This window comes from Pelobates fuscus, chromosome 6, assembly GCF_036172605.1.
Source record: "Pelobates fuscus isolate aPelFus1 chromosome 6, aPelFus1.pri, whole genome shotgun sequence".
Lineage (NCBI taxonomy): Eukaryota > Metazoa > Chordata > Amphibia > Anura > Pelobatidae > Pelobates > Pelobates fuscus.
In genome coordinates this window covers 137983674-138004692 of record NC_086322.1, presented here as the reverse complement: position 1 = coordinate 138004692, position 21019 = coordinate 137983674, and the positions used below count along the sequence as shown (strand labels likewise).

Here is a 21019-nt window from a genome sequence, read left to right as displayed (position 1 = left end):
GATACTTAAACCACAACCATGACCAGCTGGAGTTCCCTAAAAGACTATAGAACCCTTAGATAAGACTGGCCACCAATCACAGGCCAGATAAGACTGGCCACCAATCACAGGCTGTATGAAGACGTATACGGAAGCTACATGTAAAACACTAGTTAAAGGAAGCCTGCCCAATCACCTAAAATGTTACACTTACTAATGCCACATGTATAGGGTGTCACGGGGGGCGGTCCAAAGACCGGGACCCCTGAGTGCCTGATGTGGAAATGAGCGGAGTCTTCAGCGTGGAAGTGGATTACAGGGCCCGGTGCAGGGTAACCGCACGCCCCCTCGTGTTGAGCACCAGCGTTGGTGCGGCCACAAACCAAGACCCTGTTGCAGCTTAGTGGAAGCCAGAGCAGATGAATGCTGAGATGTATCCAGTACTAGAAACAAGGCAAGACTAGAACAGGCACCAAACAAGAAAACAAGACAAAACTAGTAGAACCCAGAACCAGAGAAGGATAGAAAGCCAAACATGTACACAATACATAAGGAAACATTAACTAAACTGGGGCAGGACAGGACTGTACATGGACTGGGATTACAAAATAAAACAAGACAAGATATAATAGGCAAAACAAGAGGAGACATAACTAAGCACTATATATGAAAAGTATGGGGATTTAGTTACATTATATGATCATAAATTGCATAAGCCTGCCACAACGCCAGTGTACCCCATATTCGGCAGGTCCTACTTTGCCTAGTGTATACTAAAAGAACCATAAGAAACACATATATAGCACTTACCTGCAAGAAAGGGCAGAAGGCTTGAGCAGCTGCCTGCAGGACACTGAAACAAAAGGAATCATGGAAAACAAACGGGTGTGGCAACATAAAACAAACATTTAAAGGAAACCTGGACACTGGGAATTCAAGGGACGGATTACAGAAATTAACCCAGAAAAACCCAGCATAAAGAAAACCAGACATAGAATAGAGAATGTGAACATACTGTATATGGTGTAGGCTAGATTCAAGCTTAATTAGGATGAACAGACATGTCTAAATGGTGATGCAAAGAATCTAGACTTACACCAGGGAGAGACAGCGTGATTTATGAGAAGAGTGACAGCAGGATATGGAAAATAAAGGCATACGGCATATGCTGAGTAGATGCTATTTTTAACGCTGCACATTCAGGATTCATTGTCCGTTCCCTAACCCCTGCACCTTTCTGTGCTGTGAGCCATGTATTGAGTGTCCAGCTGGGCATGTAGCTGACAGAGAGCAAGCCATGGGAGGACATTCCCTAGTTGGAGCGATGAAAGAATGCTTGTGTGAGTGTGTGTCAGCAGGCAACAGGTGGAACATCTGTGTTGGTTCTGTGTGGGCTCGATCCGAAATCGAGCTGTGTGATCTGTGAGCAGGATTGCCATATGCTGGGCTTCACTGTGTTCTCACTGTTGAAATCACACTGTCTCTCATGTTCCTCTGCATCGTGCTGCTGGGCAGGTTATGTAGCAGGGCTTGCTGAGTCCTTCGATCTTGTGGCTCACCCGCCTCCAACCCGATGTTGTTGTGAGCGGAGGCTTGATGGGAGGGCTGGTCCGGTGTATTCCACTGTGCCAGCCCCGGGCTCTGCTTGAGCGGCCGCCTGTGCCCTCAGTTCTGGTTCAACTTCTGGCCGGTAACGGGCTGCCTGGCTGATGGAGTGTGCGTGGGCTTGGGGCTGCGGTTCGAGGAACGTCCTCTAGGGGCTCAAGGCCCAGGAAGGCTGCTGTGGAGACCGGATCCAGATCCAGGGTATGTGAGCCGGGTAAGCCAGGAGGTTGCTGCGGTGTGTGGCAGGGCTATGTTGTTGCGTTCCCATGTAGCGAGGTGACAGGGCTCAGTTTATCTTGCTGCCCACCGGCGGTTTGTGCACTTGCGTCTGGCTGGGGCCTTCAGGTTGCCATGTTGGAGGCACAGTGTACATGTGTAAACACTCTGCCTGCTGTTCGGAGAGCCTGTCGTGCCACCCTGGCTCTCCTCTGTGGGGGCCGGGATAACCCCCCCGGCCCGAGGGGGGGGACCGAGGCCTGTGAGGTGTGTTACAGGACTGTGGTAGGGCGACCAGGTTATCGCAGAACAGCGGCCGTCTGCCCCGTGTCTACCCTGAGTAGGCCACAGGCTTCGAAGTCCCGTACCACTGGGGCCCTGAAACTCCCGATCTCGGAGTCCACGGTGGTGCCCACCCCTATCCTGCACACTTCTGTGGGTCATTCCGCCTAATTGTCAGCGGTAAGCCCATGCTTTTCATCAGCTGGAGGTAAAGTTTGCTGGAGCCTCAGGGACATTCGACCGGTCAGCATGGCGGTCAGGCCCCGCCCCCCTTTTTTGCATTTTTCTGTATTTTTTTATAATAAATAAGCATTTATGTATATATATGTTACATCAAATTAAAGCCCTTTCTGTCCTTTAAAAAGCGGTATATAATATGTGTTGGTGCAATAAATTAGTAAAATGCAAATTGCAATTGAACGCAAACAGCAAAAAATGCAAAAAATGCTGTTGTTATAAAGTGAAAGACAAGCTTCCGAAGCTCTGTCCTTAAGGGGTTAAGGGGTTAATTAAGATTTTCTTATCCCCTGCTATGTTAATAGCTTGCTAGACCCTGCAAGAGCCTCCTGTATGTGATTAAACTTCAATTTAGAGATTGAGATACAATTATTTAAGGTAAATTACATCTGTTTGAAAGTGAAACCATTTTTTTTTCATGCAGGCTGTGTCAATCATGGCCAGGGCTGCATAAACAGAAACAAAGTGATTTAACCCGTTAAGGACATATGACGTGTGACATGTCATGATTCCCTTTTATTCCAGACGTTTGGTCCTTAAGGGGTTAAAGGGAAACTCCAGAGCCAGGAAAACAATCCGTTTTCCTGGCACTGGAGGGTCCCTCTCCCTCCCACCCCCCAATCCCCGGTTACTGAAGGGGTGAAAACCCCTTCAGTCACTTACCTGAGGCAGCAGTGATGTCCCTCGCTGCTGTCTCCTCCTCCGCGCCGCTCCTCCTCTGTATTGCGTCGGCTGTTGGGCAAGACTGATCCCGCCCACCGGCCGAGGAGACCTAATGCGCATGCGCATTACGTCTCCCCATAGGAAAGCATTGAAAAATAATTTCAATGCTTTCCTATGGGGAAATGAGCGACGCTGGAGGTCCTCACACAGCGTGAGGACGTCCAGCGATGCTCTAGCACAGGTTTCCTGTGCTATGAAGGAGGAAGTTCCCTCTAGTGGCTGTCTAGTAGACAGCCACTAGAGGTGGAGTTAACCCTGCAAGGTAATTATTGCCGTTTATAGAAAACTGCCATAATTACACTTGCAGGGTTAAGAGTAGTGGGAGTTGGCACCCAGACCACTCCAATGGGCAGAAGTGGTCTGGGTGCCTGGAGTGTCCCTTTAACTCCTAAATGACAGTGAATTGAGCAGTGAAATTGCAAGGGAATGATCTGTACACTAAAATTGCTTTATTTAGCCGACTTTAGGTTTATTTAGGTGACTATAGTGTTCTTTTAACCCACTTTATAAGTGATTATACACTGAAAAGTGTTACAAAAAAAGTGTAAACAAATTATGAGAAAGGTGAACGTGCAGAATTATAATATAATAAACGAGTGTAAACATGCAGTACAAATAAAGTGACAGTGCTTATAAATAAAATTACAATTGATGAAAGTCACTAGTGTAAAAAGTGTTAATAGTCACAAAAAAAACTGTAAAGTAAAATTAGCATGTGTCATATATTAAAAAAAAGTGTCTACAATATAATTACACATTGCTAACAGAGAGTGTGATTTTAATGATAACATGCCAGTCACAATATTATTCTGGCAAGTAGCCCTGCTTGTTTCCGGACAGACACGTGTTGACATTGTGCAATAGAGCTGTGTGGGCAGAGGGCTCCCATTGGATACAAGCTCACACCTGTGGAGCGCCCCCTGCTTGCCACGACAACCTTATGCAGGTGCGAGCTGATGTCATGCCCGGATGCTGCGTTACAGTAGAAGCACTGGCACAAGTTGGGGCAGTAGAAACACGTCGCCCGCTGATGAGGTCACTGGGAGGCGTCGCTCCATGGTCTAGCTGCTGTTATTTGATCGGGAGTTGCTGGCTCTGTGTTATAAGGATTCTCTTATCTTCAGCTAGACTCCATGCCGTGCCTGCAGAGCACACTGTGCTGCTCGCTGCTCTGCCAGTGACGGGGGGCTGCTGTTGTCCTGTGAAGATGGGGGTGCTGAGGATTGCTATACCAGCCTGTTTGTTTACATAGAAGGTGCAGGAGCTGCCAAGCAGGAAGCAGCAGGTTCCTGGATCTGTAACAGCTGTGAGTCCCATGGGCTACAGGCAGCTTGTCTGGGCTGTGACACAAATCTTTTATCTCCATTAAAGTGCACTACAGGCTTCCTCAGCACAGACTGTTCAGCCATGTGCCCCTGGCTGCATGTGCTCACACTGATCATGACTACCTACCTGCTGGTTAACAGCCATGAGGGGCCAGCATACCAGTCCCATCAGCAGCCTGAGACCCCTGACTGGAGGATGACTCTGAAGACCATCAGGAATGGGGTGCATAAGATTGACATGTATCTGAATGCAGCCCTGGACCTTCTTGGAGGAGAGGATGGACTTTGTCAGTTTAAGTGTAGAGATGGTAATGTTTAGACATTATTTATCAACGTTTGGAGTATTACCTTGTTGGATAACTTGCTGTTATGGGATGTGAATATAATGACCAGTGACTCTCAGGTGAAATGTAAGCCAGTGCTTCTTTATCACTAGGGAATTGTACTCAGTTCTCAAAAACAAACAACAACAACAAACAATAATAATTTTAATCTTTAAAATAACACAAAGTGGTGACCAGATATCAAGCTGTATGTTGTTTTCGAGAACCTGTGTTCTAAACTCTATTGGGTTAACACAGTAGACAATGATACATTTAAAACGAATCTCTTTTAAACTTCAATATGAAAATATGATGCATTCAGTACTTTCCATTAAGCGTAGAATAAAATATTTTCTTATTGAAGTAAAATCTTTCTGATATTTCACCTGTATGTGTAAATCTTGAGCTGGGTTGCATTAGTTTGGACAAAATTACCAGAACAATTCTGATGTTAAAATTCAGTTGGAAAATCCTTAGACACTACATTTATGTCATAAGTATTCTGATTAACTTAAGAAAACATGGGATTTGTGCAGATCATGGAACAGGGGAGCTTATTTAAATTTTTACACATTGCACTATATGCACGGATATTTACTAACTTGAGAATTGTCCATCATTCAATGTCAATTTTACATTTATTTACAAAATACCTGAACTGGAAGTATAACTGACTTGGATAATTCTTCCAGTTTTGCTATTTTGCTTTTAAATTTGAAATTCCCTTTGCATTCCTGACAATTCGCACTTTTGTAATTAACCTTAAATTTTTTATTTTTTTTATTTTTTACACAAAGAATGTAAAAAAACAACAAAAAAAAAACCTTTCGCCACAGCTCCACTCCTTTAGTCCATCTACCGGGATTAAATTATGACTCATGGCATCAGAGATGTGGAAATTAATAGAAGCCTTATTATTTAATTGTGTAATTCTATTGAAAACTGTAGGGGAATATTCTTGGTTACATGGGCATTTGATGCAAAAAAATGAGCCGTGACGAGTAGTGAGTCCTACCTGGTGTCACTCAAAGCATTTTTATTTATCCTTTGGAAATAAAGATCTGGTGCTGATAACCTATCTTTCATCAGCATATCATGCACTTGTTATCAGTAATGAGAATTTTTTTTTTTTTTTAAATCAGGTCAATGACATTTTGGTGTTTTTCTTCTTGTGAGACATGCAAGAGAGACTGTGCTATAGGTTTTAACAGAACGGTGTGATGCAGTTATGACAGGAAAAATGCTTACTGGTTTATAACTTTTATTGGCACTGGGTATGTGTGTCTGTATATTCATTGCATATGCATGACAAAATAAAAATAAAAGATTTTTCTACATTTTTCAAAAGGTAAAAAAAAAATAAATAATTTTATAAAGAATATATGTCAATCTGACTCTCCATATCTGTTGCCCTCCATTTGTTATTGAGATTGTGGGCATAGTTGAACATCCCTATACTAGGAAAAAAATAAAACGTGAACTATAAGGTAGAAAGGCTATTGAGGGTTTATATTTAAAGGAACACTCCAAGCAACATGAGTGTTAGGGTGCCCTGTAGTTGTTAGGGTACCAGGTTTGCCCTGTAGCCCTTTCTGTTGTAAACTGTCAAATGGTTTGACTTCTTTACTGGGACCCACACTGGGCTGCTTTTGGAATAGTCTATAGTTGCTGGAGAATGGAAGCTGTCTGCCTGAGCCAAGACCAGTGGTGCATTTCTTCACTAACTGAGCGCACTCTACTGTAGAATTATTATCAAAGTGTGTGAATGTCTGGCGGTGTATTTGGTGTACAATTCAATGAAAAGCTTTTCAAGCAGGCGTCTCTTTCTTTTATAGGATCTAAGCCATTTCCACGCTACGGCTACAAACCCTCACCTCCAAATGGATGTGGCTCTCCAGTATTTGGTGTCCATGTAAGTATGGCTTATTCCCAAGCACTCAGTATATAATTAAACAGTTGTGTATTTAACTAACCTGCGGTTTATAGACCTGCAGTCAAATGGGTTTTTAAGGCAAATTGTAGTTTCATTACAATCTAATTATTATAGAATTCGGCCCAGAAAAAGACAATAAAACACATAAAGTGGTCCAAACAAGGAAAGTTTATTCCAATACTCGCCCAGCTTATTGAACATCATATACCAGTGAATAGTTAGACATTATTTAGTTTGGAGAACATTGTCGTTTCTCAACATGTTTAGAGTGGGAGACCGTAAAAAGGGAGTCTGACACATTTATTGCCTCGTTTCCACTGAGCGGATCGGTTCGGTTCGGTACGGTACGGTTCGCTATTTTGGGTGTTTCCATTATGAAAGTGGTCCATATAAGCGAACCGTACCGATCCATTCAGGGTCCTGCTTCAGATGTAGGGCCATAGAAAATGGAACGGTTCGGTTAGGGCGGAGCTACTATACAATCCATTGATTGGTGGACAGGAAGAGCATTTTTTCTAAACCCTGCATGGCCCTGAAGGTCTGACTTGCAGTGGAAACGCTCACCAGAATGGGCTGGTCCATTCTAAACCTTCCAAACTGTACCGACCCGAACCGATCCGCTCAGTGGAAACGAGGCATATGTGTATGATGGTACTGACCCTACAGGCTGAAGATAAAACCCACTTAAGGCCTTGCATAGTAAAATAAAAAAACAACAACAAAAATAAGTTATTTGCTCTAAATCTCCAGATCTGATGAGCGCTCTTATGGAAACAACAGGAAACTTTTCCTTAAACCTCTCAACCAATCCTAGTCTCCCAGTTGATTTCTGTAAGAGTGATAGCGATAGTAATAAGCTGAAAGCGAAGGTGTCCTGCACATACAGGGGTTGCAAAATTTCAGAAGTTTGCAATTTGGTTCCTGTAATCTAGTGAGGGAGTAATGTAAATCCACTCTTGTGTTGAATGTTTGTATGAATATATTAATATATGTGTGTTATAACACATTTTGTTTTACTAAGGTGTATGCCATGTTAATATCAATTACAAACACTAGAGGGAGACTTTTGTACATAAATTCATTTGTTTCTCTTTTTGTAATAACTTTCCTCCTTTTTACATGGAGGGCAATAATCGAATGTGAAATAAGAACAAAGATTAACACCCTAAGGACTACACTTCTGGAATAAAAGGGAATCATGACATGTCACACATGTCATGTGCCCTTAAGGGCTTAAAGGAACACAATATTCACCAGAACAACTACAGCTTATTGTACTTGTCCTGGTGAGTATAATTAGTTCCTTCAGACTTTCTGCACTAAACACTGTCTTTTCAGAGAAAATGAAGTGTTTACAGTACAGCCTAGTGATAACTCCACTGGACACTCCTCAGATTGCTACTAGAGGTGCTTCCTGGGGCAGTGCTTCAGTGTGCAGCACTGACATTTAGTGTCTCCACCCTCTGCATGAAGACACTGAACATACCTCATAGATATGCTGATTGGCCAGGGCTCTGTTTGGCTTGTGTTGGCTCTGCCCCTGATCTGTTTCCTTGACAAGCTCAGCCAATCCAATGCTTTCCTATAGGAAAGCATTGTGATTGGCACAGATAATCCTTTCTGATGATGTGCGCCAAGGAGGCAAATCAGGAACAGAGCCAGAAGCAGCAGACTGGAATAAAGGTAAGATTTTACTATATTTAGTGAGGCCAGGAGGGCTAGATGGTGGTTTTTAACATTAAAGGGTCAGAAATACATGTTTGTTTCCTGACCCTATAGTGTTCCTTTAAATATATTTAAGCTTATTTTATTAAATGCACTTAAAGTGACATTATAGGTAGCCAGGCCACTTCAGCTCATTGAGGTGGTCTGGAAGCATTGCCCCAGGTCCCTTAACCCTGAGCAGGTAATTGTAATTACCTTTGAAAAGGTGATGTAGAGAAGCAGTGCCTTCAGTAATGTCCTCAAATCCAATTGAGTATAGGCTGATATGAAGACAACAAAATGAAACCTAGTGCAGTATTTTCATTGCTGGTGATATTAGATGAAAAGAAAGAAACACATTAAAAAAATTTCTGGAGCTTAAAATCGGCTCTAGATGTTTTTGCTTGGACGGTATGATCCCCATCTATGGATACGCTGGATCATTTTAGTGTATAGGTCATCAGCCTACAGTGTAACTTCTCAATTCTCTGCCATTTATCTTTCATTTCTATGCATGCAGCCCTTGCAACTACTCCCCCGGTTGTGACTGACACATCCTGCATGAAAAAATGGTTTTATTTTCAATCAGATGTTAACTTGCTTTAGGACTTTTTATCACCTGCTCTGTAAATTGAACTTAAATCGCACACAGGAGGCTCCAAGGTCTACAAATTAACAGTGCAGACAATAAGAAATTCAAAATTGAAACTGAATGTGCAGTAAAGGAAGTTTAAAATTTAGATGTCTCTTTACAGGTAATATTTAGGAAGGCTGTGCAAGTCACATGTCCGAGGTTGTAATTACGGCCACATAAACAAAGTGATTTAACTCCTAAATCGCAGATAACTAATCGGTGAATGTGCAGGGGCATGTTCTATATAGCAAACTGCTTTTATTAAACTAAAGTTTTTTTGCTGACTATAGGGTCCCTTTAAGAATTCCATGGCCATTCCTACCATGGATACTAGGGGTTCTAGCAATACCTGCAAAAAAAAATGGTTTCTATGGAGAGCGTTGCTCCTTGGCAAGGTTGCAAGTAATGAATTCCACCTGGTAGATCTAGGTTTTGTGATATGTTTTCTTTCAGTTTGACATAGGCATTCCTTCCATGACAAAATGTTGCAATCAGCACGATCGCTGCTATGACACCTGCGGTAATATGAAGAATGAATGTGATGAGCAGTTTCAAAGCTGTCTCTCCAAGATCTGCCGAGACGTGCAGAAAACTCTGGGCATTTCAGAGAGCGTTCAAGGTAAGTTTTTGCATTACTGCACATTACTAGTTTAAAGGAACACATCTATAGCACTTCAGTGTATCCCTCTTTCTAACTTTTTAAAAGTGCTGATCTTAAGAGAAATTGGAACTTGTATGAAGGTGATTGTTTGAACCCTCGTGACTGTCAATCAAGCATTGTTTATACATTTATCCTGCCTCCCAATGCAGAGCTGTCTCAAGGTACTGTCTCTGCTAGATTAGAGTTAAATTAACCACTAGTTTAGCGCACTATGGAAGAGACACTAATCTAATTGTACTTTTAAAATAGAGATTTTAGTCTGTAACACTGGAGTGTTCCTTTTAATAAAGACATTTTTGTACAGTTATGCGTTTTGAGCCTGCAGAGAACAAACTCATTACTAAGATTGCTCACTGGAGAAATCGCAATCTCCATATCAACCTATTGTTTTACAAATTAGGGTGTAAAAGCAATTACAATTTCTAAACAAAAACAGCAATAGCATCTCTTAAACATTCATGTAGGGTTAACCTTACTCCCTTCACAAATAATATATATTAGAAAACTACAATAAGTGAAACACCTATAAATAGTGAAGCGCTAAGCAAATATGGTTATCTTCCCCTCTTAAAACAACAATGTGTGGGAGGTCAGGGAAGCAGCATAGAAAAAAAATACAAAGCACTGAATATAGTGCAGAGGTAAAGTTCAAGTGAATATAGCAGAACACAGGTGACGACAAGATACACTCACATGGATTTGAGCCTACAAGCGGATTCACTTCTCGAGCAGTTATGCCTTGAGTTGGAATTACATCCTTCTTCCTGCAGGATCACACTTGGTTTCTGTTCTCTCTCCGAATATTAGGATAGTCTGCTTAATCCGGATCCAGATAAAAAGTGCAAATGTGCTCCCCTTCACTTGAGCCCATAGATCCTTGGCACTAAGTATAAAAGCTTAGTTGTTTTTTGGGGTGGCACTTTACCCAGTTGTATTCCTGGAAACTGTTATAATAAATTTATAAAGTATTTGCAGGATGTTCACAATACTTTATTAATTCTGTTACAAAATTTCAGTAAAAAAACAGGTATCCAGAAAATATAGTGGTACTAAAACGTGTTTTGCTGAAATCTTAGTTTCTTTAGTTGGTTAGCTGACATTTTATGTTTATTTTTTTTTTGTTTTGTTTTTTTTAATTGCAGTTGTTTCTCACATTTTATTCATTTTTTTTTCTTTAGCTTGTGAATCAACTGTGTCTCTGCTTTTTGAAACGGTCATACACCTGGGATGTAAACCTTACATGGAGAGCCAGAGAGCTGCCTGCATGTGTCAGTTCGAAGAAAAGATTGACTTGTGAAGTAAACTATAGGAATTTTATAACCATAATCTCAAGTACCTTAACATTTCAGTCATGCTGTTGTGACTTGTATGAAAGACTCTTTAACAGATATTTAATATTTTGTTAGAAATGCAATCAAAGAAAATTAATATATTTTAATGCAAAATAAAAAGTAAATTGTTTTAAATGTAATGTTTTATTTTTTTCTTAATGAAAGAAATAGCATTCAGTGCTGTAAAAAAAATTCTACTTGTTGCTGTTATTATTATTATTATTATTATTATTATTATTATTATTATTAATGTTGTTTTTTTTTTTTTTTTTTTTTAAATACACCATAAGTAAAGGTTTGACAATGCATCCACTCCTCACAAAACTTCCTAGAACAGAGGCAACTATAGGCACTCCAGATGTTGTGGACTTCATCCACCAAAATGCTCTTACACCCTGGTAAAGCATCATGGTAGGTGTAGTCCAAAACATCTGGAGTGCCAAAGGTTGCCTATGTGTGACCTAGAACATCACTTATTTAGGGTTTATGGTAGTGTAAAATATTGGCTCCACCAATGTGATTTTCCTTTTTGTCAGTGTTCTCTCTTGTGTTTCCTGTACCCTACTCACTAAATATTTTCTTATTTTTTTTTTTTTCTTTGAGGGGCAGACCCTAAACACTCCTACGGTGTTTTTAGAAAGAATGGGGTAAAAAAAAAAGCACTTTAGGCACAACAGGGTATAATCGCTAAATCCTTGACTGGTAGGGTCTACTTGAGGACTGGGTTAGGAACCCCTGGTCTAGACTTAGAGATTACCCTGTTGTGCCTTTTGGTGCCTTTTTTGTTTTTCTTTCCTTCTTATGAACACCTTGGACATAACTGGGTTATCCCTAAATTCTGCTGGGGGGGGGTACTTGAGGACTGGGTAGGGAACAACTAGTCTAGACTCCAGATCATCTCCCTTGCAAAGACTTCTCATTGAGCAGCAGTCTGTCTTTGGATAGCCACAGAAAGTCTGGATTGGGGAAGAAGGGGAGAGCGTATAAAGGCTGCAGACGAGAGATCATTTACAATTTGTTTTTAGATATGCCCCCAATGGAAAAAAATGCATAATTAAATGCATTCATATTTTAATTGGTGTATACTCAAGTTTAGTAAACAGTTGGAGGAGGTTGATTTTATTTTTGCAGGGTACCTTTAATTTTTATTGGGCTAGTGTCTTTGCTGCATCCATGTAGTTTAAAAAAAAAAAAAAACCACACACAAACAAAAAAACATGCACAATTCAGGGATCTAGCTATCCATGATCAGTCTCCAATTAGAGCAGTCTGGATGTTTGCTGCAAATCTGAGAAAACAATTGTGATGATTCAGATCAGGGAAAAATAATAACTATGCACAGCCCACATCACATACGTAAGTGGTGGTGGCTAAAATGTGTCCTACACAAAAGTGTATCGGATATTTTCCCAGTAGCTATGATATATTGATGATAAGTTTGGTCATACTTTTTGTAGATAGTTTGTGTTAATGTGGATCATCTTGTGCTATATGCTTTGAGTTACTTTTTATCTCTTGGTTTAAGGCAGAAGTATGTTGGCAATTACAGCAGAGAAGCTGAGAATTACAGAGGTTTATCTACTAAATTTCTAAATTGATAAGCTGTGCATTTAGCTGGCTTGTAGAATTATTTCCAGTTAATCAAATTTTGCCCAAATTTGACCATTTAACCTTAAATTTGAAGGTTAGTGAATAAACACACTATTTCATGCAATAACCTGTAGTCCCTGTAAGCATATAGCACAAGATGTTCCTTATTACTGAATATTAATATTTTTATTTTTTGGCTCTTGCTTAAATATTTATACAGAAATGTTATTGTTATTTTGTTTTGACATTTTTAGACCTGAAAATGTAAAAAGAGGGGGGGGGGGAGGGGGGAGGGGGGAGGGAAATCAACCCTTATTAGTAGCATCACAATCCTTAAAGGGACACTCCAGGCACCCAGACCACTTCTGCCCATTGGAGTGGTCTGGGTGCCAACTCCCTCTACTCCTAATCCTGCAAGGTAATTATTGCAATTTATTATAAACTGCAATAATTACCTTGCAGGGTTAACTCCACCACTAGTGGCTGTCTACTAGACAGCCACTAGAGGCCACTTCCTCCTTCATAGCACAGGAAACCTGTGCTAGAGCGTCGCTGGACGTCCTCACGCTGTGTGAGGACCTCCAGCGTCGCTTATTTCCCCATAGGAAAGCATTGAAATTATTTTTCAATGCTTTCCTATGGGGAGCACTAATGCGCATTAGGTCTCCTCGGCCGGTGGGCAGGATCAGTCTCGCCCACCGGCCGACGCAATGCAGAGGAGGAGCGGCGCGGAGGAGGAGACAACGACGAGGGACATCGTCACTACCTCAGGTAAGTGACTGAAGGGGTTTTCACCTTTCAGTAACTGGGGATTGGGGGGTGGGAGGGAGAGGGACCCTCCAGTGCCAGGAAAACGGATTGTTTTCCTGGCACTGGAAATTCTCTTTAAAGGTAATCTGACTCTGTTACAGGCACAGAATGGTATGAGTGCATTTTAAGGTATTTTAATTATAGAGCTGTACTGGGACATACACATGCTCAGACTGGCCTTCTGGCAAATAACAAGTGAGATGTGGTTGCCATAGTCTGAGGGCTATCTAGGATAAACTTTTGGAGTCTGCACTTTCTTTCTATGGAAGTCCATTTTAACCAATTCATCATAACCCTTACTGTCCTGAATCTGGCAGAATGGAGACACTTTGTTTTCTGTCATTCCAATTTTGATCCTTGGTGTTTGACATCTGGGAACACCACAGAACCTTCTCCGGGACATCAGTAAATTGCTTTGCATTTTGTGGAGGGCACTAGGACCATGCAGAGAATGCTGCAACCCATTCATGCACCTTCCCTGGGTTTAAGATATTCTGTAAAAAATAAAAAAAATACCAAAACATTGCTTTATTAAAATATATAACTTAGCAATATTTATTTTGCTCTATATTGCCATTTCCCCACTGCTTTTTTTTTTTTTTATAAATGTTTATACTACCTGTTTCCTATGTTATATTTGTATGTAAATATTATATATTGTCAGTACCCCAGCAATCCACCCCGATTAACATACTATCAATGTAGGGAGGTATGCTTTTTGGTCATGATGATGGGTGCTATCTAGGCTGGTGCTTCACAGACCTCTGATAATACAATTCTGGCAAGTGTGATGGAGATTGGACTACTGCACTACCATACGAGGATTCACACACTTAGGGTAAAGTGAGAATTCATTGTGAATTTCTAATTAGACAGATTGGCTGTACTGAAAGCATAGCAGACTTATAGAGTTTTTCCATTTTGGTTATTTGGACCTTAAATTTGAGATTCACTGTATTATTTTTTTTTTGTCAATCTTTTTTTAAATTGAAGTACATATGAGCCATACATTACAAACTGTAATGATGCAGGTAATTTATTCTGTGTTCTACACAGAGATTAAAATGTCCTCATTTTATGTTTAAGTAAAAGATAAATGTTGGTTAAGATATCTCAAAAGCAAGAGCGGCGTATAAAGCAAACAATAACCACTTATAAAGAAATTGAAACATGACATGAGATGGGAATAAAACTAGTGATAACTGTCAACTCAACAAAAGAAGGAAATTTGTAGAACAAAATTAAGAAACACAAAATGAGACATCTGCGGCTGTCATATGCATGCAACATAAAATACCACAGTTTTAGAGAATCATCTAGATCAGGGGTTCTCAACCTTGTCCTCAAGGACCCCCTACCAGTCCAGGGTTTAGGGATTACCTGGGTGTGTCTAAGGTGTTTAGAAAAAGGAAAAAAAGAGTCTAAGGTGTTTTTTTTTTTTTTTCTAGAGTCTTTTTTTCCTTTTTGTAAACACCTTAGACACCCAGGTAATCCCCAAATCCTGGACTGGTAGGGGGTCCTGAGGACTGGGTTGAGAACCCCTGATCTAGATCAAGGGTCAGCAAGTTACAGCATGTGTGCATGGCAGTCGAGGTACCTCTGCACGGCACTTAAGGCTGCCAGATCTCAAGTACCTCCTACCAGTCCATGATTTAGGGATTACCCTGTTGTGTCTAAAGTTTTTGTTTTGTTTTTTCTAAAAACACCTTAGACACAATTGGGTAATCCCTAAATCCTGGACTGGGTTGGACTGTTCTAGTGCAAACCAAGGGGTGATTGTAGGTACAATCCTCAGTTTATGCTTTTCAGCATTTAGAGGAAGTGATTTTAGGTCCCAGCACTTGTGATCAGGAATCTGCACTGGAGTAGATCAGCCCGCAGCAGCTATCACAGTGCCTGCCCTTGACGTGTATCTGGCCAGCCCAATCCCCACTGGACCCCAGGGAAGCCACCTACACTACTAGATATACACAGAACTGCTGAAGAAGACTCCCACTCATACAAATAATACAAACAGTTCCCACAAACACAACACCATTAACAATCCACATACAGGCAATACAACAAACAGCCCCACACATACACATACCATCAAACACATCATCCACAATTCTACAAGCAGCCCTCATACACAGCGCACATCCATAGGTATCAGACATAGTACCATAAACTGCTCATAGACATATATAATATAACAGCCCACATACTTAAATACAATGCTACAAAACAATTGCAGCACCCATAAATAACACAAGCAGAATACAGCAATATGCAGAGAGAAAGTGCAACAATAGTGGAGAGACCAACTGATCAATCCACTAGAGTTGTAAATGGTTGAAGGGTAAATAGGGCATAACCCAGAGTCAACAGTAGCATAAGGAAAAACTGAAATGGGTGAAAGGAAATCAATACACCCATAATCAGAATTTTACCCCAAGGTGAGTTTGCTCCGTTAGCAAATTACACAAATTGCCAGTAATGGAGCTTGAAATTGAACTTAATAATAGAAATTAAAAACCTTTATTGATCCCTCTTGAGGGAAAGAAACGAACACCACAAATAATAAATAGAAAATGTGAAAAATATGTACAGTGATAGATGTGTTAGTCGTCTAGCCCCACCTGAAGTACTGGTATGTGTAGTCCTAGGGGACTACTGGAGCCTAAAGTCAGTAGCAAAAGCTCATAGTAAGGTAAGTACTGACCAGGTCCCTAAATCAAGGCTTCGTTCGAGACCGTGAGCCGGGTTAGCAGTGAATGCATTATGCCAGCAATATGCACACCTCAATTTTTTTTATAAAAAAGGACTAGCATGCCAAGGGTCTTCAATATTTCATTTTGGCACATTACTACTAATACGTTGCCTCTCCCTGATCTAGATTGTACAGACTGAGAGACTGGTATGCCATTAATATAGGCCCTATGGCTAACACAAAAAGTAGAGCTCAGCTGATGCCTGCTGTTGAAAAGCCACTGCATAAGCATATGTCCAGCGCCCAGATTAGGATTTTGAGATCTTCCCACAGAATGCACCCAACAGTGTAGTTGGGGGACTTCTCAATGGTGTGAGCTGTGCATAGGGGTTAATGGTTTGGCTCATGGTCTAGGTGATGGCGAGATTGGTAAGTGAGCATTCAGCATTTGCCAGAGCCACTCTCAGTAAGATTCAACTTGTGGTGTCGATGAGTAGATATAGGCTGAGTCTCCTGGGCATGAGGCATAGATAAGGTACCAGCTGCTTGTTGGTGGAGCTTAGTCCAAAATTTTGAACATAGTTGATCAAAGGCTTAGGTAAGCATGTCCACATGGGACGAAACAGGTGATAGAGCTGGCCTCAGAGTGGTGGCCATTTTGAAGAATATCCCCCAAGAAACCAACTGTGCTAATGGGTTCAGCTAAATTCCAGATCAAACACTCAGCTTGTTATTGCCTGGTAGATAAAGAAGCATATCTGAAGAACGTGCTTTTGCTTAATTTCTGGCTTTCCTTGAGGAGCACCAACTGCTGGAAGTCTCTATAACTTTAATTCATTGGGGTCATCAAACAGGAGAAGAGGTGAGAGGAGGAAACAGAAACCAGCAGGTACATACCCAGGGAAAAGGCAGAATAAGAGTAAAAAAGAGGACCTGTTTTTTTCAGGGCTGAGTTCTAGTGGACCACAGCTCATGCTCTATGTCCCTATTGCTTCTCTATTGGATTGTGATGATCAGTAAATTATCTCACCACTGAACAAATTGGGATTCTTCAACAGGAATGTTTCTGCACTAGAATAAATGTAAGTTTTTTTTATGATAAAGGGGAAGCCCTAAAAATAAGTCCCCGGGGAACTACAAAAAAAAAAAAAATATTTAAAGGGATTCTATACAGGGAGTGCAGAATCATTAGGCAAGTTGTATTTTTGAGGATTAATTTTATTATTGAACAACAACCATGTTCTCAATGAACCCAAAAAACTAATTAATATCAAAGCTGAATATTTTTGGAAGTAGTTTTTAGTTTGTTTTTAGTTTTAGCTATTTTAGAGGGATATCTGTGTGTGCAGGTGACTATTACTGTGCATAATTATTAGGCAACCTAACAAAAAACAAATATATACCCATTTCAATTATTTATTTTTACCAGTGAAACCAATATAACATCTCAACATTCACAAATATAAATTTCTGACATTCAAAAACAAAACAAAAACAAATCAGTGACCAATATAGCCACCTTTCTTTGCAAGGACACTCAAAAGCCTGCCATCCATGGATTCTGTCAGTGTTTTGATCTGTTCACCATCAACATTGCGTGCAGAAGCAACCACAGCCTCCCAGACACTGTTCAGAGAGGTGTACTGTTTTCCCTACTTGTAAATCTCACATTTGATGATGGACCACAGGTTCTCAATGGGGTTCCAGATCAGGTGAACAAGGAGGCCATGTCATTAGATTTTCTACTTTTATACCCTTTCTTGCCAGCCACGCTGTGGAGTACTTGGACGCGTGTGATGGAGCATTGCCTTCATGAAAATCATGTTTTTCTTGAAGGATGCAGACTTATTCCTGTACCACTGCTTGAAGAAGGTGTCTTCCAGAAACTGGCAGTAGGACTGGGAGTTGAGCTTGACTCCATCCTCAACCCGAAAAGGCCCCACAAGCTCATCTTTGATGATACCAGCCCAAACCAGTACTCCACCTCCACCTTGCTGGCGTCTGAGTCGGACTGGAGCTCTCTGCCCTTTACCAATCCAGCCACGGGCCCATCCATCTGGCCCATCAAGACTCACTCTCATTTCATCAGTCCATAAAACCTTAGAAAAATCAGTCTTGAGATATTTCTTGGCCACAAGTTTCAGCTTGTGTGTCTTGTTCAGTGGTGGTCGTCTTTCAGCCTTTCTTACCTTGGCCATGTCTCTGAGTATTGCACACCTTGTGCTTTTGGGCACTCCAGTGATGTTGCAGCTCTGAAATATGGCCAAACTGGTGGCAAGTGGCATCTTGGCAGCTGCACGCTTGACTTTTCTCAGTTCATGGGCAGTTATTTTGCGCCTTGGTTTTTCCACACGCTTCTTGCGACCCTGTTGACTATTTTGAATGAAACGCTTGATTGTTCAATGATCACGCTTCAGAAGCTTTGCAATTTTAAGAGTGCTGCATCCCTCTGCAAGATATCTCACTATTTTTGACTTTTCTGAGCCTGTCAAGTCCTTCTTTTGACCCATTTTGCCAAAGGAAAGGAAGTTGCCTAATAATTATGCACACCTGATATAGGGTGTTGATGTCATTAGACCACACCCCTTCTCATTACAGAGATGCACATCACCTAATATGCTTAATTGGTAGTAGGCTTTCGAGCCTATACAGCTTGGAGTAAGACAACATGCATAAAGAGGATGATGTGGTCAAAATACTAATTTGCCTAATAATTCTGCACTCCCTGTAGTGTAAGTAATACAAAGCTGTATTCCTTACACTAGAGTTCCCTCTAGCCTTCCCCTCCCTCACACCACCCATCAGCATGTAAAGGGTTAAAAAAACGTTGTCACTTACCCGATTCCAGCATCGATCTCCCTTGGCACTTGGTCAGCGCTCTGCCTCATTCAACGTCACCCGACAGGAGGAAAGGGGGGCTAATGCGCATGTGCAGCAATGGCATTGGGCCCTCCCCATACAAAAGAATTGCTTCAATGCTTTCTTATGGGGATTTTACTAAGGATGGAGGTCCTCATGCAGAGCATGAGGACGTCTAGAATCAGTAAGGCGACCTTAAGTCGCCTAGCAAGCAGGAACTATTTAGAAAATTGGGCAGACTAGATGGGCCGAATGGTTTGTATCTTATTCTATGTTTCTAACTGCCTTTAGTGGTTCTCTGATTGACAGCCACTAGAGGCAGTCTCAGTCCTGCAATGTAAATATTGCAGTTTCTTAACCCCTTAAGGACACATGACATGTGTGACATGTCATGATTCCCTTTTATTCCAGAAGTTTGGTCCTTAAGGAGTTAAAAGCTTCAATGTCTTCTAAAGCTGCAGTGCTTATTGTGCCAAGAGTACAATTTGACAACTTACCTGGGTCATGCTGGGCACATCTAACTGTATACTCTATATATGATCTTCTGTAGGAGAATCTGGATTGCTGTACAGCACAATGTACAACCATGCAGAGCTATGCTATATTGGCAGATGGTACCATTCTGTTTTGGCTATGCTATATTCTATATTTTTCCTGCAGGAGAACCCAGACACGTTGTCAAATCAAACTAAAATGATAACTATATTTACTGAGGGATGGCAGCAGGTTGCTCCTGGCAGCATAATCACTATAGTGGGCATATACACATTGGTGTGTTCTTCTTACATTTGGCATTTGAATTCTGTTTAGTGCAGGGTATTACTTTTCGTGTGCCTTCCTTCATTATTTATTGATTAAAGTAACTGTATGGCATCATAACATCTGCATCGAAATTAAGTTGCTATGGTGCCCAGCAGTCCCTGGTGCTTTCTTACCTGAAGTAGTTAAACCGTTCCACAAATCCCACAGGTTTGTCAACAGCGCCGGATCTACCTTTCCCCAATGGCACCTGGAGTGCCACGTCCAGGGGCGCAGCTGATTAACTAGAGGTGCCAGCTGACACTCTAAGCCAATCAGTAGCTCCCCATTCATAAAAAGGCACCTTTTTACCTGACCACTCAAGCCAATAAGCAGCGCACTTGCGTGGTGGCAGTCCACACATGAAGAAGCAGGGTGCCATTTGGGAAATTGAGATCCTGCGTGGGGGAGCAATCTTTTGCATTAAACCGTTCGAGAACAGTTTGACACATTCAGATAAGAAAGCGCCAGGGACCTCTCGGCACCATAACAACTAAATTTCCATGAAGTTGTTATGTCGAACATACAGTTCCTTTAATATGTAAGTGGTAAATTTACAGTGGATCTGACAACCATGGACGAACTAGTACTGCATAAATGTTAAAGTAATGTCTGTGATTTCTGATCAATGGCTATTTTAAACCTGCAATTCGAAATTCACATATGCTTCCATATCCTCATAGATATCATCCTGTAACGAATGTTTACAAAACTTTGTTAAATACATAAAATGATGAATTCTAGAATATCTCACAGCAAACAAAGCTCCTCCCTGGTCTAAGATCTCTGCACCTTTAAAGTACTCTAATTACTGTGTACTGTACAGCTGTGTACATTGCAATGTGCATAAGCAGTTTATCTATTGTATCATTACGTACAGTCTCATGCTACATTGTTATAGCTGCAACTCAGGCCACAGTGTGTAATGGTCAGCACTGTAATAGCACAGACAGAAGACGTTTGGGAAAAGATTACCCCTTACAGGGAGAAGGAGGAGGGGAAAGTTTCTTTAGGGCGGTAACTGGTGTGCCAGGAAGTAACCGACAAAAGAAAAAGCCATCTGCAAATACAACAGGTAGGACAACTATCCCCAGCAGCAGTGGAAACAATCTACCTTCCAAACAGTGTAACTCCAGCCTGTGACTAAGAACCAGAGGGGCATCTACACCATGGCAAGCTCACCAGGTTGGTATAAACATGGCTTAACATGCCCACGGGTAAAACACACAAAGGGCTGATATCATGTGAGTCAGAGCTCTTTAACATTACAGTCTGTGCTTTGCTTAAACATTGCCTCAGGATTTCTACCAGCCACAA

The 21019-nt window shown here is 41.2% G+C and overlaps 2 protein-coding genes across 2 annotated transcripts in view; both read left to right on the top strand.

Annotated features, from left to right (window-relative positions):
* The first annotated feature begins 4061 nt into the window (after positions 1-4061).
* LOC134614475 (group XIIA secretory phospholipase A2-like) lies at positions 4062-11088 on the top strand. The gene is made up of 4 exons (XM_063458349.1): positions 4062-4675; positions 6526-6602; positions 9415-9580; positions 10801-11088. The coding sequence occupies exons 1-4, from the start codon at positions 4450-4452 to the stop codon at positions 10917-10919; spliced, it is 588 nt and encodes a 195-aa protein (XP_063314419.1). The 5' UTR covers positions 4062-4449; the 3' UTR covers positions 10920-11088.
* A 9599-nt stretch (positions 11089-20687) lies between these two features.
* LOC134614474 (caspase-6-like) overlaps positions 20688-21019 on the top strand; it is a 42960-nt gene continuing 42628 nt past the window's right edge. The window contains exon 1 of the mRNA XM_063458348.1: positions 20688-20887. Within this exon, the coding sequence (XP_063314418.1) occupies positions 20872-20887 (16 nt within the window). The 5' untranslated portion in view covers positions 20688-20871. The remainder of the gene's footprint in view (positions 20888-21019) is intronic.